Source organism: Triturus cristatus, chromosome 2_1 (genome assembly GCF_964204655.1).
Source record: "Triturus cristatus chromosome 2_1, aTriCri1.1, whole genome shotgun sequence".
Lineage (NCBI taxonomy): Eukaryota > Metazoa > Chordata > Amphibia > Caudata > Salamandridae > Triturus > Triturus cristatus.
In genome coordinates this window covers 928660568-928683684 of record NC_140581.1, presented here as the reverse complement: position 1 = coordinate 928683684, position 23117 = coordinate 928660568, and the positions used below count along the sequence as shown (strand labels likewise).

At 49.1% G+C, this 23117-nt stretch overlaps 1 protein-coding gene across 3 annotated transcripts in view; it reads left to right on the top strand.

Moving 5' to 3' along the window:
* The window catches only part of VPS13A (vacuolar protein sorting 13 homolog A), a 2314464-nt gene that overhangs the window by 1969492 nt on the left and 321855 nt on the right, over positions 1–23117 (top strand). For all 3 annotated transcript variants that reach the window (XM_085633365.1, XM_085633382.1, XM_085633374.1), the window contains one exon: positions 14496–14619. In XM_085633365.1, coding sequence (XP_085489491.1) covers positions 14496–14619 — 124 coding nt within the window. The remainder of the gene's footprint in view (positions 1–14495; positions 14620–23117) is intronic.

Genomic DNA, 23117 nt, shown 5'->3' with positions numbered 1-23117 from the left:
GCAGAGGCTCCCTTTTATTGGAGCCCTCTTGGATACTGTGGAGTTCAGGGCCTTCCCGACGTCGCAACCATTCTAGGACATTCAGACTACTATCCTGATGTTTTAGCCTTAGACCTGGATATCAGTGAGAGTGTCTATTAGTCTTCTTGGCCTCCTGTATCCTGCTAATACACTATGCCAGGAGGCATATGCGGGTTCTACAGCAGAGCCAGAACTTTCAATGGGATCAACACCACGGAAACCTGTCTGATTCCATCAAGGCTATGGAGGAGAGTACAAAAGATCTGCAGGGGTGGCTGCTTGACCACAGTTTGGTCAGTGCCAGACCCCTCCGCTTTCCCCACCTAGAGCAGCCAGTGGTGACGAATGCGTCGCTGCTGGGTTAAGGAGGTCATCTGGGAGAAGTGGACATCAGAGGAGTAAGGTCTGCAGAGGAAAGTCAACTCCACATCATTCTGTTGGAGTTGAGTCATTCTCCTGGCACAGAGTGAAGCATGGGACTCCTATATACGCCTTTCCGCCCCTACCTCTCCTGCCCCGGGTTCTGAAGAAGATCAGGAACGGCCAGGCCTAAGTCATTCTAGTATCTAGATTGGGGCCAGAGAGTGGGATACCTGGAAATTCTGAGCTTGACTATATGCCGTCCAATCAGGCTGCTGCTTTGAGAGGATCTTCTGCTGCAGCAGCAGGGGAGGGTCTTGCACCCAGGCTTAGGCAATATAGACCTCCATGCATGGAGGTTGAGTAGCAGCAGTTGACTTTGAAGTCTATTTATGTCGGGCTCACGAATAAACCTGTGGCCCGGTGTGGGGTCTGCAACACAGAGCCTTTACACATCAAACTGTCAGAAGTCTTATTGTTTCTTTAGTCATTGGCTCAGCAAGAAGTTATAGTGGGCACCATTAAAGGTTATTTGTCAGTCCCTTAGGCTTTTTTGCATTTGCTAGACCAGGTGTCTTTGTTTAAATCACCTATTTAGATTAGTTGTTTATTAAATGTTTGACACGCTCCTCCCTAAACCCTTCGTGATGCCACAGTGGGATTTCACTTTTTTCCTGATTTTACACATGTGTACACCCTTCGACCCAATACACAGCTGCTCATTGTGTCTGATGACTGTGCTCCTTGATGCGAATACTTAAGCACCTCACTTGAGTGAATATCAGACGCTCTCTCTTAGCAACCGCCATACACCACCTTTTTCCCAGATAAACTGATGTTGAGGGACAAGGTGGCTTTTTTCCAGACGCTGTGGCTCTTTTTTTTCATGGAGGGCAAACCATCACGCTCCCAATGTTCTTTGCTCTTCCTCGCCCTTCGAAAGAGAAGGAGAGACTCTATTGGGTGGACCCCAAGGGAACCTTGAAATTTTACATTGATTGCTCCAAACACCATCAGGTGAACGATCAGCTTTTTGTGGGGTTTCCTGGGGTAAAGAAATTCAAGGCAGTGCAGAAAATCACTTTGTCAAGGTGATCCTTCGTATCAAGATCTGCTACTCGAGGGAAGAAGCCCCACTTCAGTTTGAGGAGCTACAGCGGGAATTTGACCTTGCAGAAACACAGAGATTCAACTACCTGAGGCTCACCCATGCCCTACTGGTACACGTGCATAGTGGCACCTTTCTGCCGGTTTCTTCTCCCCTCAAAGACAGACTACTCATAGATCCTATCACGGAAAAAGCAACCTCAACAATATATCGGAAGCTTATGAATAACCTGCCTGATCTGCAAACTACCTTGAGGGTCGCTTGGACTGACGATCTGGGCAACATAGATAAAGAGGAGTGGCAAGAGGCACTCCAGGGCCCAAAGGAAATAGCAATACGAGTATGGTTCCGATTGGTCCAGCTCAGATACTACATCGCTCCTATTATCCCTCGACTCTTCTGCAAAAGATTGGAAGGGCGCTGATACCGCACTGCATTCGAGGCTGTCCGAGCGAGGGTACTTTCCTACATATCCTGTGGGAATGCCCTAGGGTTGTGCAGTTTTGGCGCAAGGTTACGCAAACTATGGCCAGAATAGTGGGTGCTGAAGTTCCGCTAGATGCAAATTGGCTCCTGCTTAAAATTAGGGGAGAGGTGGCCTGGTCCAAATACACAACCATTTGGCTTGCGCTGGCAGCGGGAGTCACAAAACTTAACATCTCCAAGAGATGGGGTGCACCGCTCCCCCCCTCGGTGACTGCATAGGAAAGGGATTTGGATTGGTGCCAGAGGGCGGAAGAAACAGTTTATAGAAGCAGAGGGTCACTCAAAAAATGGGAGAAAGTTTGGACACCATGGCGTGTATACAGGCGGTCACTGGAGAGTCATGAATAGACCGCAGGGGCTCGAAATATGGAGGGATGGTCCCCTAGATATCCGTCTTTACCGATTGTGTATTGTTGTCCCCTCCTTCCATTTCCATATGTTCTCACAGAGTGTAAGTTAAATCCAACTGTGCGTGGTATGATGGATATTATTGTATTGTCTTTTGAGCTTGTCTCATAAAAAAAGAGTTTAAAAAGAAAAAGATCTGCTACTTGTTGGCCAAGAAGCAGTTTCCAGTAGGATTTCACCAGGGTCAAGGCTGTTACCACTGTATTGGCACGCGGAGTTCCAGTTCTCCACTTTTGTCAGGCTGAAACATGAGCATCCATACACTTGTTCACGAAGCACTACTCCCTCGGCAGCCAGGTCCAATGGGAAGGACATTTCACCCATTCAATACTGCAGCGCTTTTTGGTCCAAATCCATTCCACAGACCCTCCAACTTGGGAGATACTGTTTTGGTATCTATTCTAAAGGTGAGGAATAAGTAGTTAGAAGTATCCATCTAGAGAACAGGTTACGTATCTTCTGTAAAACTCTATCTGAAAGAGACACGTTAGTGATAGATTCCTTACTTGGCTTAGAATATCCCTGGGCATCAGACTGGATCCGGAAAGTTTTTTGTCAGCAGTACCCCTGCGCGTCGGTAGGTGGCGTCATGCGGCTCTGTGTCCGTCGCTGGCTTTGTAAGCGCCGAGATGATGTCACGGAGACTACTTAGGCACCACCCTTGCGCACTGACGTCAGTTCTTTCTTTTTCCGCGCCAGTAAGCGCAGATCCGGTTAGAGCACGTACCTTAGTAATTTTTTGACTATCTTTTTGAGACTTTTTGTCTCCTGTAAGTTTGAGTTTGGTGCCGTAGGGATGCCTGGTTTTAAGTCTTGTGGGGCCTGCCGGCGCAATATGTCGGTGGCGGACCCCCATGACGTCTGTCTCTACTTCCTGGAAAGCGACCACGACTCCCGGGCCAGCAGGGACTGTTTGGCCATGGCCCCGAAGGCCTTGAGGGGGCGGCGCCGGAAGCTGTTTGAGGTCCGGCACTCATCCCCGCGCCGTTTGCGGTTCAGGGGCCACTCCAGGGAACGCTTGCGGGGCCACCATCATCACTCCTTGGGCTCCAAGTCTTCACCCTCGGATTCGGGTAAGAGACGACCCAAAAAGAAGTCGAAGAAGCGTTGTCGCTCTCCGACGTCCCCCTGTCGATCCCCGGATGCGGACGAGGGGGACAGGGGTGTTCTGCCCCTGCGGCTCCTTCGGAGCCTGGGAGTCCCGCGGCCTACCCACCTTACCCGGGTCCATCAGCGACTCCCGCTGAAGTGCAAGAATTTCTTGCCACCGTGGACTGCCTGTTTAGTCCTCGGGCTCCCGCCGGCGCACCCTCGGGCCTCCGGTCCCGTGTCAGGATCCTGTTGGGCCGTCGCCTCTGGCCCCGCTGGCTCCGGCCACGGCGCCACAAGGTCCCGCGCTGCCGGCTCCGGCCCCAGCGCCGCCCTCGGCTCCTCCTCCGGTGCCGCAGTGGGTACCATTTGTCCCGCCCCTGCCCAGGTTCTCAGACACTTTTGTCCCTACCTGGGATCCGCACTGGGACACGGCGTTGGTTCGGCCCCATCCGGCACCATTCCGGGCGCCGTTTGTTCCTTCCCCGGACTCTGCCCTGCCGCCGCAGCCTGTCCCGCATGCGGGGGAGGTGGAGGATGACTGGGAGGGGTCCGAGGACCCTCTTGCTGGTCAGTGGGACTCCGTGCAGTACTGGGCGGACGAGGTAGAGGAGGCTGGCAGCCTCGATGTCTCCTCTGACCCGGGGTTTGCCTCTCCTCCGCCTCGTACACGATGGTGCTGCGTCAGGCCGCTGAGGTCCTCCACCTTGACCTCCCTATGGTGGCCCTGAAGACTAATCTCCTCACTGAGGTGCTCCAGACGGCGTCCACTTCGTCGGCGCCCCTGCTGCCATTTAATGACGCCCTCACTGACATCTTGCTGGGCACTTGGTCGCGGCCTGCTACGGGGGCTCCGGTGAATAAGAATGTCGCCAGGCGTCATCGCCCGGCGCCGGGTGACCCTGCCTTTCTGAACACTCATCCTACGCCCGAGAGCCTGGTCATCCAATCTTCGACGTCCCAGAGTGCCTTTCCCACGGCTCTGCCAGATAAGGACTCTAAGAAGCTGGAGCAGTTCGGCAAGCAGTTGTTTTCTTCAGCCAGCTTAGGGCTGCGGTCGGTGAACACCGCTTGCCTCTTGGGCTGCAATTCCCACACGGTGTGGGATGCCGTTGCACAGGTGTTGCCTCTGTGTCCTGAAGCGTCCCAAGCTGTGCTGTCTCAAGCTGTTGCCGAGGGTAAGGATGCGGCTAAGTTCGCCATTCGGTGTGGTTTGGACACCGCGGACTCACTGGGTAGAGCCATTTCTACGACTGTGGCACTTCGTCGCCACGTCTGGTGGAGATCTACCGGGTTCTCCCCAGATGTACAAAGCTCCCTCATGGATATGCCCTTTGATGGCACCCGTCTGTTTGGTGATAAGGCCAACAGTGCGCTGGAGCGTTTTAAGGACTCACGGGCTACGGCCAAGTCCTTAGGTCTTTCCATGAAAAACCCAGCCACTCCTGGTTTTCGTTCCTTTCGTGGTCAAGGCTGGGGCGCCCTGGCCCGTTCCTTCAGCAAGCTTGTACAGAACCAGCCTCAGCGCGGCCGTGGACGTGGCTTCTGCAGGAGCAGGTCTGGGAATCAGCGTGGGGGTCAGACTACCTCTGCCCCCGCTGCTTCTACCTCAAAATCTTCCTAATCCGAGCTTTGGGGGGCACTCCACGCCAGTGGGTGGCAGGATCCGCCATCACCTCCCCCACTGGCACGCTATCACATCGGACAAGTGGGTGTTGCAGATCATTCGCAAGGGTTACTCCCTTCCCATTCATTCCACCCCTCCAGCCATGCCACCTCAGTACCACCGCATGTCGGGGGAACACTTGGCAACTCTCCAACAGGAAGTCATGACCCTCTTGGCTAAGGGGCCCATCGAGTGCGTTCCTGGGCCAGAAGTAGGGAGTGGTTGTTAATCCCACTACTTTCTGGTCTCCAAAAGAACAAGGGGGGTTTGCGCCCCATCTTGGACCTCAGGAACGTCAATTGCTTCCTCCAGATGGAGAAGTTCAGGATGTTGACTCTGGCTCAGGTGTTGGCTGCCCTCGACCCTGGAGACTGGATGGTAGCGTTGGACTCACATCCCCGTCCTGCCGGCCCACTGGCGTTACCTGCGGTTCACAGTAGGCCAGGAGCATTTTCAGTTTGCTGTGCTCCCCTTCGGCCTTACCAGCGCCCCTCGCGTGTTCACGAAGGTGATGGCGGTGGTCTCAGCTCACCTGCGCAAGTCGGGGGTGTCAGTCTTCCCTTACCTCGACGACTCATTGTTGAAGGCGGGCTTACCCCAGGCAGTCATCAACCACCTTCAGACTACGGCTGACCTGCAGTTGCTGGGGTTCTCCATCAATGTGCCGAAGTCGCACCTGAGTCCCTCTCAGAAGCCCCCCTTTATCGGGGCGGTTCTGGATTCAGCGCTGTTTTGGGTTTATCCTCCAGAGCAGCGAGTCCGGGATAATCAGGCTATGTTTCCGATCGTTCAGCCTCTATTCTGGGTTTCAGTCAGGATGACCCTCCGGCTCCTGGGCCTGATGGCCTGCTGCATCCTGCTAGTGCAACATGCCAGATGGCATATGCGGGCTCTGCAGTGGGACCTGAAGTTCCAGTGGGCACAGCATCAGGGCAACCGGTCCGATCATGTTCAGATCTCGAAGGGCACTGCACGACAATTGCAGTGGTGGCTCACGAATCGCGATTGGGTCAATGGCAGATCTCTCTCCTTTCCCCAACCGGAGCACACAGTGGTGACGGATGCATCCCTCCTGGGATGGGGAGGCCACTTGGGAGAGGCGGAGATCAGAGGACTCTGGTCTCCGGCAGAGTCCCAGCACCATATCAACCTTTTGGAGCTTCGGGCTATTCGATTTGCACTGAAGGCATTCCTTCCCTCTGTCCGGGGAAGTGTGGTGCAGGTGTTCACGGACAACACCACCGCCATGTGGTATTGCAACAAACAGGGCGGGGTGGGGCCCTGGACCCTATGTCAGGAGGCTCTGCGCCTCTGGACATGGCTGGAACATCAAGGCATTACCTTGGTGGTACCACACCTGGCAGGTTCTCTGAACGCCAGGGTGGACGAACTCAGGCGCCGGTGCATGATCATTCACGAATGGCGTCTGAACTCGGACGTGGTGCAAGGTCTCTTTCAGCAGTGGGAAAGCCTTGGTTAGATCTATTCGCCACCGAAGAGAACGCGCAATGTCATCAGTTCTGCGCTTTGGAATTTCCAAGGCGGTGCTCGCTAGGCGACCCTTTCGTCGCGAGTGGAGTTGCGGTCTATTGTATGCCTTTCCGCCTAAGCCACTTCTGCCCAGAGTGCTGAAGAAGATTTGGCGCGACCGGGCCCAAGTCATCCTGTGGCTCCGGATTGGGCACGAAGATACTGGTATCCCGAGCTACTCAGCATGGCGATCGATCCCCCGATCCAACTGCCTCTTCGGGAGGATCTTCTGTCACAGCAGCAGGGGACGGTACTCCACCCGAACCTGTCCAGCCTCCACCTCCATGCGTGGAGATTGAACAGCGACAGTTGACAGCTTTCGATCTTCCTCTCGAAGTCTGTGATGTCATTCTGGCAGCCAGGCGTCCCTCCACTAAAACGGTATACGCCTGCAGGTGAAACAGGTTTGTGGCATGGTGCACAGCAAAGGCTGTGGATCCCCTTTCTGCCTCTCTTTCTGAAGTCCTTCTGTTCCTTCTTTCTTTGGTCCAGCAGGGCTCTGCTCTGGGCACTATCAAAAGTTATCTTTCGACCATCTCCGCCTTTTTACGGCTTCCAGATCAGCCTTCTCTTTTTAAGTCCCCGAATGTTAACCATTTCCTAAAAGGCATTACGCACACGTTTCCTCCTGTGCCGTTTAAAATGCCTCAATGGGACTTGAATCTTGTCTTGACAATTCTGATGTGCGCTCCCTTCGAGCCCCTTCATACCTGTCCTTTGCGTCGTCTTACTCTCAAGACAGCTTTCCTGGTAGCTATCACCTCTGCCAGACGAGTGAGTGAACTCCAGGCTCTTTCTTCCAAACCTCCTTTCCTTTCTGTTCATCCGGACAAGGTGGTTTTAAGGACCCGTCCTTCTTTCTTGCCAAAGGTTGTCACGCCCTTCCACATCGGGCAGACCATCACTTTGCCCACCTTCTTTCTGCCTCCGCATTCTTCAAAAGAGGAAGAGACACTCCACCGTTTGGACCCAAAACGTGCGCTCTCGTTCTACCTGAAGCGCATGCAACAGTTCCGGGTGGATGACCAGCTCTTTGTTGGCTACGTGGTTGTCAAAATAGGTCGGGCTGTGCACAAATGAACCATCTCTTGGTGGGTCGTTCTCTGCATCAAAACCTGTTACTCGTTGGCTAAGAAGGAGCCTCCTGTGGGGCTGCATGCCCATTCTACCAGGGCAAAAGCAGCCACTACTGCCTTGGGAAGCGGCGTCCCCTTGCAGGACATTTGTCAGGCGGCTACGTGGGCCTCGCTGCACACGTTTACCAAGCATTACTGCCTTGACAGTCAAGTCCGGAGAGACGGCTTCTTTGGCCGTTCTGTTCTCCGTGACTTTCTGGTGTAATCTATTCGCAGACCCACCACCGGTGTTGGTATTGCTGGGGTTTCTATTCTAAGGTAAGGAATCTATCACTAACGTGTCTCTTTCAGATGCACAAGTTACTACTTGTGTAACGATATATCTGTAAGAGACATTAGTTAATGATAGATTCCTTACCGCCCCACCCATCCTCCCCGTTCTGCGAACTGATTTCTAGGGTTAAGGTCATCCCTTTCAGGGCTCTAGTTCCATGGCACCAGTAATCAGTTTCTTGCATGGCTCTGCGTGTCTGGGGCGGAAAGTCGTGTACAGAACTGACGTCAGTGCGCATGGGTGGCGCCTAAGTAGTCTCTGTGACGTCATCTCTGTGCTTGCGGAGCCGCACGACGCCTCCTACCGACGCGCAGGAGTACTGCTGATGAAAAATGTTCCGGATCCAGTCTGACGTCTGGGGATATTCTAAGGTAAGGAATCTATCACTAACTAATGTCTCTTACAGATATATTGTTACACAAGTAGTAACTTGTGCCTCTAGTGGATTGTCTAACTAATCTTAGATTCTTTACTGCCCTCCCACCTCTCCGTACTGTGTAATGGTTTCTTTTCCATCTAAAAAGTTCCAGAGAAAGAGACATACACCCTGGTACTCTGAGGTGTTGTTCTCTGTGTCTGTAGGCACCAACAGAGTCAAGAAAGAAACTGACATTGCGCAAGGGTTTCGCTTATATGCAGCTTTGTTCACCACTTCAGATGGGATGAGGTCATTGCAGAGCCACACAACACCACTGGAGCACTGCTATGTGAAAGTTTCTGGATCCAGTCTGGTATCTCGAAATATTTCAAAGAAGAAGAACCTGCAGTTAGTGTATCTACAAGAAAGAGTGTTACAGAAGGTAAGTAACGTGTTTGTCTATTTGACAAGTGCATAAGGGGCAACACTCACATTCTTATGAGGCATTTCTCTTCTTAATACATCTGCAAGAAAGCTACTTGAAACTTTACACCACTATGTTTTTAACTGCCATTCGAAGGAACACAGACATGATACTTGCACAACTAAGAACTTTATTTTGCAATGCTTTTACCTCAAAGGTACCATTTACACAAATAGTGTTCTGTGCACTGCATGTATGTGCATACCAAGAGTGATGCTGCAAAATAAAACTGTTAATTACCTGTAACAAATGCTTTGTGCTTACATAGTTATAGATTCAGATGTTATCTATGATGCCACCTAAAGAGGTGGAGTTTGTCTACACTGTCCTCAAACACACACACAAAAACCACTAACACCCACCCTCACACACACACTTAGGTACAAACAAAGTTAGCACTGGCACATGAAGCATTGTAGTGATGTCTTAAACGCCATGTTGATGTTTTATTTCTGGCATACCCTTTTTAGGTCTCGGCTAGCGAAGGCTGCGCTTGCGCAGTCTCGCTCGCGAGATTTAATGAGTTTGAGAAGAGGGGCTTGCACCCGCCCCTTTTCTCTCCTGTTCTCCATTGGCTGGCCTCTTAAATGCTGGCCAGCCACTGGAGAAGAGGTCCAGTCACTCCGATTATGCCCCGTCCTTTTCGGATCGGGGGGCGTGTTTTTTGCGAGAAGTCTCAGGGAGGAGACAACAGCAAAACACGCCCCCCAATCCGAAAAGGACACTCCCTTTCTCCGAGGCATTTTCTGCTGTGCCTCGGAGAAAGGCGGTGGTGTCCCGGCGTTGCTCCCTCACCTGATCTCCTACTGTACGGCAGGAGCTCTGTGCTTGGCCGCTGAGGTGACGGACCCGCGTCATGGGCAGCGTCCGTGCTCATTCCGTAACCCGGAGTCTCCGCTCTCACATCCAAGGTATCCACACAAAGGCGCTGCCCCCCACACCTGACCCCAAGCACAAAGAGCCCTGCTGAATGGGCAAAGTTTGCACTTTAATTTATATCGCCGTTTTTGACTCGGCAGCAAAACATTTAGCCAACATGGCGATCTCTATCAATTAAACAAGCAGGCGTTATCAGGACTCGGTTCGCATGTAACACCAAGTTCACAATTTTCTGTTTCAAAATTTACCTGACACAAAACAAGAAACAACCACTTTTCATCCAGCAAGAAAAAAAACCGCAAACCTTTCGGTTTAATGGTGGGGACGAGAAAGCTACTCCTAAGTGATATGGCGTAGCTACGGGTTATGATATTTTTTGTAACTTGTGCCTCAACAGGACAATATGGTGAGTTCTCTTCGGGATTACTCAGTAGAGTGAAGCAGCCTTAACACTCTTCCAGACACAGACCCCCTCTCTCGTCACAGATCGGACCTTTCGTCGAGCCCCTCACACAGCTTTCCTCCCTCCATTTCCACTTTCACCAAAGCAGGCTCCTCACTCAGCACGGTCTCGGTTTGTCCGTCACCGATGTCCCTGCCTTTCCTTCCCAATGGTTAGCGGTGCTCAAAGGCGCTGCCCCCCACACCTGACCCCAAGCACAAAGAGCCCTGCTGAATGGGCAAAGTTTGCACTTTAATTTATATCGCCGTTTTTGACTCGGCAGCAAAACATTTAGCCAACATGGCGATCTCTATCAATTAAACAAGCAGGCGTTATCAGGACTCGGTTCGCATGTAACACCAAGTTCACAATTTTCTGTTTCAAAATTTACCTGACACAAAACAAGAAACAACCACTTTTCATCCAGCAAGAAAAAAAAACGCAAACCTTTCGGTTTAATGGTGGGGACGAGAAAGCTACTCCTAAGTGATATGGCGTAGCTACGGGTTATGGTATTTTTTGTAACTTGTGCCTCAACAGGACAATATGGTGAGTTCTCTTCGGGATTACTCAGTAGAGTGAAGCAGCCTTAACACTCTTCCAGACACAGACCCCCTCTCTCGTCACAGATCGGACCTTTCGTCGAGCCCCTCACACAGCTTTCCTCCCTCCATTTCCACTTTCACCAAAGCAGGCTCCTCACTCAGCACGGTCTCGGTTTGTCCGTCACCGATGTCCCTGCCTTTCCTTCCCAATGGTTAGCGGTGCTCAAAGGCGCTGCCCCCCACACCTGACCCCAAGCACAAAGAGCCCTGCTGAATGGGCAAAGTTTGCACTTTAATTTATATCGCCGTTTTTGACTCGGCAGCAAAACATTTAGCCAACATGGCGATCTCTATCAATTAAACAAGCAGGCGTTATCAGGACTCGGTTCGCATGTAACACCAAGTTCACAATTTTCTGTTTCAAAATTTACCTGACACAAAACAAGAAACAACCACTTTTCATCCAGCACGAAAAAAAAACGCAAACCTTTCGGTTTAATGGTGGGGACGAGAAAGCTACTCCTAAGTGATATGGCGTAGCTACGGGTTATGGTATTTTTTGTAACTTGTGCCTCAACAGGACAATATGGTGAGTTCTCTTCGGGATTACTCAGTAGAGTGAAGCAGCCTTAACACTCTTCCAGACACAGACCCCCTCTCTCGTCACAGATCGGACCTTTCGTCGAGCCCCTCACACAGCTTTCCTCCCTCCATTTCCACTTTCACCAAAGCAGGCTCCTCACTCAGCACGGTCTCGGTTTGTCCGTCACCGATGTCCCTGCCTTTCCTTCCCAATGGTTAGCGGTGCTCCCGGGCTTGTATATAGATAGAATAGGCGGGAGAGGCAGTGGTATGAGTTTAGCACCCTAAAACACGAGGTGGACACTAGTTGCCGATCCTTGGAGTGGGTCTAGGCCTCCAAAATATAGAATGGTGTCCACAGCGCCTCTACATACCTCAAATCTGACGGGCGCGTGCACCTCGAAACGCACCTATCCGATGTTTCAGATCAGACCGCTCCTGCGACTTCACTCCTCTAGAGGGCGCTGTTCCTTTGTTGTTTGATCCTAAGAGCTACAAAGCTAAACATACACTTATGTGCATTAGGATAACAGTTAAGTGCCAGGGCCACGGAAATTATGCGACAGGGGGCAACCAAACTATGTGTCGGGAATTACTTAATTATGCGCCAATAAAAGGCAAAATATATTGTGGCACATTTTGTAAAAGTATTGCCTCACATATTTTACATTGTTTATATATGTTAACACTTACGGTTTCATTCACATCATTAGAACCAGTCGGACACCCAAATACAGCAACAAGCAACGAATGACGACCAGTCATACTTTGCAAGGGCCTTCCACTGAGCAGCAACACGGGTTGCGGCGTTTTAGTAACCTGATCCGTTTGGCCTAGAAACAGGTTTTTTTTTTAAATCAGCAGATTATGCAACAGGTGATGAATTATGTGGCAAAACCATAATTACGTGGAAAACGCTGCAGCCGCAAAATCCCAGCATTTCAGTGACCCAGATTATATATAGCACGCTTCATAAAGTGCAGACTTTGAATGAAGATATCATTGTAAACTAGCATAGTGAATTAAATAGTTTATGCCGAGATCTATGTAGAACTGCTAGCGCAAAGTTTTCAGTTCGAGAAAAGAGGATTGGGCCTTTCATCTATCCGAAGGTCGATATAACGAGCATCCATTTTGATTCAAGGAAATAACCCTTTACAAAAATGTTAAAAGTTAAGTGCTTTCTATAAATTATTTACACTCCTAGAAATCTATTTTATCTCCTACATTTAAAAGCAAATTAGTAAAATGCACCCATTTCACAAGTACATTTAAAACCCGCCTGTTTTAGAGTACCGAAACAGCAAAAGGAAAGGCACCGACCTGAGGCTAAGCAGAGGCACTTTAATAGAATTTTAGTAAAATTATATATTTATAGAAAATTTCTATATAACCAGTCTTAAGGTGCTAATCACTAATAGACCCCACAGATCCTTTCCCATGGACATAAAATAAATGACAGTAAGAAGTACGAGCGCGCCTTTTCTTAGTCCTATGCTAAATGCCTCAGGTGAACTCAAAATTATTAGTTTCAATGTAAAACTGTAGGATTCTTCACAAGGACCGGTCAGCTCTCACTGTCCCCGCCCCAATTTGTGCCGGAAACATGCTGCGCATGCGCACTGAATACAGCACTGGACGTTGGTGATCTGCCAGGAACGATAGTGATCGAGACAATCAAACTCCCTCCACGTGACTTTGGATTGGAGGTTCTTCAACTGAGGACATTCTACAGCACACTTTACACTTTTGAAGCACAAAGTGCCCTGTGAGGCGAGAATAGAGATGAGGGTGCACTATTCTCCCACACACGACACCTGGGAGGAGGGTAGTTATCTCCAGGTATATGGCACCTGAGTGGGGCTCACTTCGTGCACCAGTCCAACAGACAGTGAACCTAGAAGGACAAAGGGCTCTAGAGTGGCTGCACTTCGAGGGGCCTTGGGCGTCCATGCCTAGCAGCTTGATACCACATGTCGAATTAGCGGGCATTTCCCATCATCAAAGTCATCTCTAAATGTACATGGCGGTCTACACTCCATATTATTTTTAAGATCATTGTATGTCTTTCCTTGCGATGCTCTACAAGTCAGCCCCACAGTACGCTTTTAAAAGAACAAACCACGTGCACATGCACCTCAGATAGATCTTTAACAGTTGTAATGGTTCATCAACTATACTCAAAACTAAAATTACCTTCTACAGGACACATTAGACAGAGCTCAGTGCAGACAAACGAAACCGTCCAAACATGCCATATGGTTTCCAAAAGCGCTTACCACCACCAATGACTACCCAAGCCTTCAAAACACCGTGTTAGATACAACACCTCACACACATCCAAAAAATGTAAATGTGAACGGGTGTAGAACTTAGGTGGATATCGACGTGCCCACAGCAGCATTCACCCATTACCCTGTACCATCCATCATCAGAGGTGGCCAAGAAGTACACGGGCAGAGCCGAGAGTCTGGCTCGGCTCTGAGAGCCCTGGTATGAGTAGAGCCATGAAAATATTTGGCAAGTGAACCGTGCCACAAACATCAACAAGCATTTACAATGCAACGGTCTCGGCATTGTTAAAGTTAGAGCTATTGGAATTGCTCATGACATTATTTTTGTTTATGTTTTTAAAACATGTAAAGAAACGGCATTGTTATTTACAATGTCAATAGCTTAATCTGTGTGTGGGTGCAAATGCACTAGGTCTCGCATTGGAGAGTGATTAAGCTAGTGACATTGTAAATAACAATGCCGTTTCTTGAAATGTTTTAAAAACAAAAACATAAACAAAAATAATGTCATGAGCAATGCCAATAGCTCTAACGTTACCAATGCCGAGACCATTGCATTGTAAATGCTTGTTTAATCACTGCAATGACACAATCTCTAAATGTTAGAAATACAAACACTAAGTTGAATGTATAAATGATGCAGCTGCATAGCTATTGTTAAAGCTACAGTCTGTCTTGTAAAAAAAATCACAATGCCAGGAGGCATAGGATTAAAGTCAATTAGATAAGCTTGCAATACCTGTGTTATAGTCTTACTTTTTTCTGATAAACATTTTCACTTGATTAGCATTCTCAACGGTTTTTCTTACTTTTTTCGTTTTACCCATATGTAGGAGCACAGAAAGAAGGAGCAGCTGGATTCTTCAAAGGTGTTGGCAAAGGTTTGGTGGGAGCAGTGGCAAGGCCTACTGGTGGAATTATAGACATGGCTAGCAGCACTTTTCAAGGCATCAAAAGGTGAAAAGTATTAATAGCCATTTTCAACAGCACAGTTGTATTGTGTGTTTTCACGTCTTTAAAAAGTACCTTTTTGGTTGCATAATCCTATTGTAAATTGTCAATAATCTAACAGCAACCTATACCACATACATTTGTTGCATTTGATATTTGTTGCTCCTTTTTTATCTTCACTTAAATGATTTATATGTAATATCTTTTGCTGTTGTCATTTGGTATCAAAGTGTCACAGTTGCATATGCTTGAATATTTGTTTCTGTGTCCATGTATATCAAATTCAGCATCAAAGCACTTTCACATTTCCCTGTACAGCCTCAACATTATATCAGTGTTTCTTTGCCTATCTTTAATTTGTTCAGTTATCTGTACGTTTCTACCCCAAGTCATTTGTCCTGTTAATGCGGTGCCAATTATGGTTTAATCCCCTTTTGCAGCTTATGTTTTTTTAAATCTAGTTTGTGAGTCTTATGACTATCTTTCAGTGGGCCCTTAAATCATTAGGAACTAGTAAATAACTTCAGTCTCTGTATTTTAAGTGTAAAGATGGGGAATTTGTGGAAGTGGGTTTGGGGTAACCAGGGAATGTAAAGTGTCTTTCAAATGCTCGCTCTTCATTTGAACCCCTTCCCAGTCATCAGGATGAAACCACAAAACGTTTCTATAGCATAACTTGTCACCAGCATCAGGTAGTGCCCTACAATGCCATAGACAGAGCTTTGTGAATCCAGTGGAAATGATGTACACATCTTTTATTAGGGTGGTGACCATTGGTGCAGGGATTGCACTTATTTCACAGATATGTCACTGCTCGTCGCCCTCCAATGTGGTGAGGTGGATTACATAAAAGGACTTGCCTAGTCCATTCAGTTCCCTTATCCCATCTATGTGCTTCCACTCTAGACTCAATGGGAGCTATATACAAGGGCCCTCGTACATGGCTTCAACAGTCACACCCAGGGCTGACTGTCCCTTCCAAGACTCACTATGACTCATTAAAGGGTGAGATTTTAACTAATATAAGCCAATTGTGGAAACATTTGAGCACTACAAACCCACTATTTCTGTTTGACAAAATTGTTCTGATGGATATTTCTAATCGCAGATTCATAACTTTTTTAATTTCCTCAAGTGCCAGACTGGATCAGGAACTTTGACAGCAATTGCACCCACACAGGTATATGTGGTGCCAGCGGCTTCACATCGCCTCTGGAAGTGATGGCACAGAGCTGTATATAGGTGCCACTCTTGCACACTGACATCAGTTCCATTCTTTCTGCACGCTTCAACGCATATCCAGAGCGTCTCTCTTAACTTTTGTCTGTATTTCACTGATAGCAAATTCGTTTTCTCATACAGTATGAGTAAGCCTGTGGTTTTTGGGGCAGACATTGTGTCTGCCCCAAAAACCACAGGCTTCCGACCCGTGCTGCTACTGCAGGAAGTGGATGTTGGTTGATTCAGAGTTCTGTCGTAAATGCTTCCTCATGTACCCAAATGGCATCAGGAAATGGGAGGCAAAGGTGTTCATTGCTGAGCTCAATAAATATCACTGGACCTACTCCAAACAGCAGACCTGCTCCCGCTCCAAGTCGTGTGCTGGACCCACACTAGGTCACCATCTTCGGGTAAGTCAACCCTGAAGTCAAGAGACAAGTTTCACCACAAAAGGAAAGAAGACCATACAGGAATTTATTTATTTCCTGTTGCTCCCGCTCTGTAGAGAATGTGCTTGTCTGCTCTTGAAGGACTTTGCTCTGCCCATATTGTCCGACTGCTTTGAGGCTGGTCGCAGGATGCCTCTAGTTCCCCAGGCCTTCTTCGATGCCGCAGCAGATTGAGGCCCTTAGGGAGACCAAGCTGCAACTTTCCCAGATGATGCCGGTGCCCTCTGGAATGCCACGGAGCTCCATGAAACTGCAGGGATCCTCAGTAGGACTTCCGATGGCGGGGCCTTTCCCAGCACCGAACAACCCTATTGTGCCTTTGGCTGGCCCCATCTGCACCAGCCCATACCTCCACTCCTATGCGTAATGCCTTGTCTGTTGTACCCGATCCAGTGTACTGGCCTCAACTCCTGTGGCACCTATTCCAAATACATCCCCTTTTTCCGAGGCCTACCATGTTACAAGATTAATAAGGCACAGACCCCAACTTTGGAAGTCTCCAGCTTCCTCCTCGATCCCATAACTACAGTAGGCTGGTCGCCTTGTTCCGATCATATTTGGACCCCATTCATGATTTGCAAAATGTCTCTTATGATGAAGTTGGCAATGACAAGGCAGATAACTTGCTACCTCCTACTATACCGATGCTGGCCTGTATTTAGATTTACAGAACACCTGGATACTTCCCGGAGACAGAGCAGTACTCCCCACTGGGGTCCCACTCATAGGAGAGAGCCTCATTTGAGGTAGTCATCCACAGAGAAATAGAAGTTCTGAACCTTCAACTACCTATGATAGTGACTAAGGCAAATTTACTGACGGAAATCTTGCAATCTTGGCCTGCAACATCAGAGCTCTGCTGCATTTGAACAAAGCTTTAACAGAAATATTGTTAGTGACCTAGTCTAAACTTCCTAGGGACACCCAGCAAGTCTTTCTGTGGTAGACATCATAGGCCTGCTCCCAGGGACCTAGATTTCCTGACCAAGCACCTGATTACTGTAACATTGGTGGTTCAGGCTTCCACCTGGAAAGATGAACCCAATGCATTTCCTACTGCGACATCAGACAGGGAGTCAAGGCTCATTAACACATTGGGGAAAAATCTTTTTCTCTGCCAGTTTGGCTTTGAGATGGCTGTAAAGACTCTGTACCCATGCCCTATGCGATATGGCAAGAGAGATCCTGCTGGCTATTCCTAACAAAATCTGGAAAGCTTTTGCTCAGACAATTCAGGATGGACAGGATATGGCTAAGAAAGTTTTGAGAACCAGTCTGGACACATCAGACTGTAGGTTGCTCCATAGGCACCAGCCTCATGATCAGGGTTTGTGCCTGGATGTGCATGCAAGAAGCCCTAATGGGCATACTATATTTCTGGTAATGACTTCTACCCACAGATTCTTCACCTTTTAAATATTCCCCAGGTGTCAGATTGAATTCTGAAACTTTTAAAGCAGTACCTCTATGTGCCGGTGGATGGCATGGTTTAGCTCCATGCCAATGGCATTCCAACCCAGAAGTGACATGCAAGGGAAATGTCACCTTCCAAGACTACAAGGTTTAAACCTGGTAGGGACTGTCACTAGCAAATGGTTTTGGTGTCTTGGGTTGAAACATGACTTCAAGGTCTTAAGTGCCTGGGTGGCGCCAGAGGGCGCCGGACCAACATGGCCGCACTGGTGTGAGGCTCTAGCCGGCCGGGCGACAAATTCATCCTGTAGCCCAGCAGCGAGCATGAAGACGAACATCTGGAAGGCGATTTCGGAGCACGGGGCAGTCCAGCACACTGGCTGAGGCTTTGGGGCTGAGCCGCCCAAGAGATCCTGAGAAAGAGGCGTATCCGTGGGCCGGCGGCCGCGGCGGCAGACACTCCAGATCGCGCAGTGAGGCGTGCGCGGGCACGCGAGGTCGGGGATTCGCAGAGGCCTCTAGGCGGCACGCCCTGCGCGGCGGAGCGGCGAGCTGCGAGTGGACGACTCTGACCCCCGGAGCTTCAAGGAAGACCTGCAGTGAGCGCCACACGCGGTGAGGAGAGGAGGAGGAGGACGGGGGAGGTTCATCCGCACCCCGGACGGTGAGACCCTAGGGGAAGACGGAGTAGCGCCCGGGCTGCTGCCCGCTGGCACACAACACGAGGCGGGGAGGCGGAGGTGCGCCGGTGGCGGCATTGGCCCTGCTGCGTCCATCGGGTTGTGGTCCCCTCAGCACTAACGCTTATCTGGAGTCGTCTTTGGCGGGCTTGATCGGCGGATCTCCCCCCTTGATCACCGGGGGCTGGAGGCCTAGCGACTTGGGGGTACTGGCTGTGTGGGCCGTCCCCCCGTTCCGTGTTTTGGTGTCCCTTTGGTTGCTGGGCTTCCCCGCTGCCCTTGTGGACGTAGCTCTGGCCTCTGTTGTACTCGGCTGGGGCTTTGGCTGCACCATATCGGATTCCCCGCTGTCTGGGAGATTACTGGCCCGGTTGGGAGTTGTGGCGGCGGTGTGGCCCCGGGCCTGCTCCTGTGTGCCGGGTCGCTCCCCCTCCCCTGCCTTGCCATCATGGGGAAGACCGATACTAAACAGTCCAGGCTTCCCTTTGAGTCCCAAAAAAAGAAACCTCGGGTCCCACCGGCAGAGGATGGCGAATCTGATGGGGGAGACAGAGCTGAGATAGATTGGAAGGCGTTTCTTCTCAGCATGCAAACGAGTCTCACCTCCATAGACTCCAAGCTGGACAACATGTCCAAACGTCTGCACTCGGTGGTGCATCGATTGGATCAACAGGAGGAAAGAGTGAAGGAGGCGGAGCAGAGGGTTTCGGATCTGGAGGATGGGGCGTCGGCCACTAATACTAAAGTCACACAGATGGAAAGACTTTTAAAAGTAATTGCAGATAAGAACGAAGATTTAGAAGCGCGGTCGCGCCGAAACAACGTGCGCCTTATTGGCCTTGCAGAATCCACCAATGTGGGCAGAATGGAAACCTTCATTGAGAGTTTACTGGCCGAGTTGTTCGGCCTGGAGGCTTTCTCTCAACAACTAGTGGTGGAGCGGGCGCACCGCTCTCTTGGTCCCCGGCCTGTCCCTGGGGCACCACCCAGGCCCATCATCATCAGATTTCTGAACTACAGAGACCGAGACACCTTACTACGACTTGCCCGATAAAAACAACCTGTACAGTTCGAGAATGTCACGCTTTCCTTCTATCCGGACTTCACACAATCGGTACAGGATGCGTGGCGCAAGTTTGTGGCTGTCAAAAAGAGGCTTCTACAGAGTGGCATTCAATACTCTATGGTCTACCCGGCTAAGTTGCGTGTGGTTCATCAGGGCAAACAGCATCTGTTTCACGACCCAGCACAGGTGGAACATTTTTTGAAAGGTAATAAGCAATCCCCTGACGACTCTAGATCCCCCCCGGAGTCGGGAGCAGTCCCGCTCGCCTACCTCTGCACCGGACTGATCGAGGGCAGCGCTTCTCCTTTTTGGACTATGTTACATGTTTTGGATCCATTACTAGCTCCACCTTTAGATGTCTCCTGATTTGTTTGACTGAGTTTGCTATACATATTGGTACTGTATGCTCACTGCAAAGCTGGATAGCTTCACTACTCTCAGGATTTTCACCTCGCTATTGTAACTCTTCGCCCTGGCGCTTTCTCCCCCAGTCCCGTTCTTCCCGTCAGTTGTGATGACTGACGTATGGCGGGTGCAATATCGTGGGGAGATCGTAGGCAGGTCTGGATCCCCGGTGTCCCCCCCTTACGGGAGTGCCCCACTAGTGTTGTGATGTGTTTGTTTTTTTGGTTTGTAAGGGGGGGGTACATGCCCGGCATGATTGGGATGTTGGTGTGGGCGGGGGGGGGGGGGGGGTTATGGGGATTTGGTTTAGTACTTTTGGAATATGTTTTGAATGATGACATAGAGCACAGATTTCAAATGTTCCCTGACATGACCCGCTCGGAGTTGACAATAGACCAGAGGGTTCACGATGCTTTCCATGACCAGACGCAATCAGAGCAGGTAAATGAGCCCAGTTAGCAACAACACTATTCGCTCGGGGGGCATTATCACCACCATCTCCTGGAATGTTAGGGGATTGGGCGACCCCAGGAAGCGCAGACGGATAGTGCAGGCGTTGGACAGGCTGAGTGTACACATAGTTTTTTTGCAGGAGACCCACATGGACCCACTACGCCGGATTAATTTTGCTTCGAGATGGGCGGCGCACTCTGTCTTTGCGCCTTACTCCTCTTACGCTAGAGGTACAGCTATATTGATGACTAGACATATACCCTACACTCCCCTTGGTGAAGCGATTGACCGGGAAGGGCGATACTGTTTAATGTGGGGCAGGATTGGCAATGAGACCATCACACTGGCATGCTCTTATGGGCCTAACTATGACGACCCTAGTAGCTTTATAGCTCTTTGGAATAAGATAAAAGATATAGGATCCACACACATGATATGGGGAGGGGACTTTAACGCAGTTCTTAATCCAGTAATGGACAGATCGAACCCATCCGCACACCACTACACCAACACGTATAAATATTTGAAGGACATATGCGACAATCAAGACATGGTGGACACCTGGCGGCACCTGCACCCATTGTTGACTGAGGGCACGCACTGGAATACTGCGCATGCATCATGGGCTAGGCTGGACTACATCTTAATCTCTCGGGTCATGGCCCCTAGCTTTGTCAGAGGCACAACACATAAGCCGCAATTATTCAGATCACTCCCCAGTATTGGCTAAGTTCAAGTTCCTGGAGGTGGTGGGGAGACCGCCTGCATGGCGACTACAGCCCAACATTTTACTTGATGAGCTCTTTCGGTCAGAGTTGGGGCACGACATTGAGGAATTCCTCTTACATAATAAGGGTTCGGTGGAGCACATGGCAACTGTGTGGGAGGCGTTGAAGGTTACGATTCGAGGCGTATGCATCTCCAAGGGCTCGAGGGTGCTGAGGGCACTGCGCGACACACTACACAAATTGGGGGACACACTTCATAATTTAGAGACCCTACCGGACTTCGCCACTAATACCGACGCACAAGCCCAATATAGAGAGGCGCTGACTGATTATAAATCCACAGCCGATAGGGAGGCTAACTTCCGCAGTAAATATTCCAAAGCTAGGACATATGGAGAGGGTGAGCGACCAGGGAGGTCCCTGGCGGGAATAGTCAGACCCCCTCGACACTCTAACTTTATCACTGAGCTGGAGGGAGATGGCGGAGTGCTACTCCGCGACACACAGTCGATCCTGGCCGCTTTCACCACACACTATGGGTCGCTATATACTACTGAAAATACAAATGGACTGTGGATCCTCGCACTCCTTGTGTTCAGATAATCTGGATTGAATTTATTTAGGGTGCCTCCCTCCTGGGCAAGAGGTTGTGGTATGTCATCAAATAATTGCGTTGATTCCCGTAGGAGTAACGTCTCTTACTCAGCACTCCGATATTGGCTGAGTGTTTAAATAATTGTGCAACAGTTGTAAAATTTGTAGTTTCAAGGCGTCTTTTATTTTCAAACGATCCTTGCGTAATTCGTATAATGTTCATTCTATTTTGATCATAGTTTTCGATCGATAAAATTCATTATTCATCACATGTCGATTAATATCCACATATGGTATAACGTTTACACAATACCATTTTATGTTTTTCAGAACGTTTATTTTTACCGTTTTGTTACCTTGTTGTTCTTCTCGTCATGCATCTAAGATCTCAAACAACCTAAATAGACAGGTCAGAATTCAACCTTGTATATCGTTTGAACCACAGCGTTAAATTCTCTCTACTTCACTATTATTGAGCACGCTTTTTGTTATCATCACATATGACTGTCCTGTATTTGCCACATCTTTTTTCTTCACATAGTCGTATTTTGCTTACGTTAATCGTTATGACACGATAAGCACGCTTGCCCGTTTATTTCCAACTACGAATAACCATTTGATCACATCAGTTCACAATTAAATCTTTCACGTGGTCCGGCACCCTTTCCTTTCTCTTTTACCTGATACACCAATTCACAACTTTGCCATAATCACTACCATTAGCATGCGAACAGTGAAATTGATTTTTTGTTATTTGTGTTATACCTTGCTATATATTATTCGTTTAATGTTTTCAGAATCAAGTCCCCTGACGAAGGGTTCGCCTGAAATGCATTGGGCAGACATGTGATGAATAATGAATTTTATCGATCGAAAACTATGATCAAAATAGAAAGAACATTATATGAATTACGCAAGGATCGTTTGAAAATAAAAGACGCCTTGAAACTACAAATTTTACAACTGTTGCACAATTATTTAAACACTCAACCAATATCGGAGTGCTGAGTAAGAGACGTTACTCCTACGGGAATCAACGCAATTATTTGATGTCGCTATATACTACTACCAGAGTAGGGACTTTGGATATGGACGATTATATGGGTGAGCTCACCTTGGGCTGGCTGCCAGACAATCAGCAAGAGTTTTTGGCGGCACCGTTAGAACTGGATGAAATTAGGGAAGCAATAGCGCAGATGGCATCGGGAAAAGCGCCGGGATTAGACAGGCTTCCTATAGACTTTTACAAAGCCTATGTGGACATATTGGCCCCGGTGCTGAGGGAGGTTTTTCATGAGGCACATGAATCTGGCGATCTACCGCCATCGATGCAGGAGGCCTTAATCATCTCATTGCTTAAACCCGGGAAGCCGCCGACGTGCTGCGATTCATACCGCCCTCTCTCCCTGATCAATTGTGATGCTAAGATCTTGACTAAGGTACTAGCGAATCGCTTGAAGTTACTGATGGAGGGGTTGGTGCTATCAGATCAAGC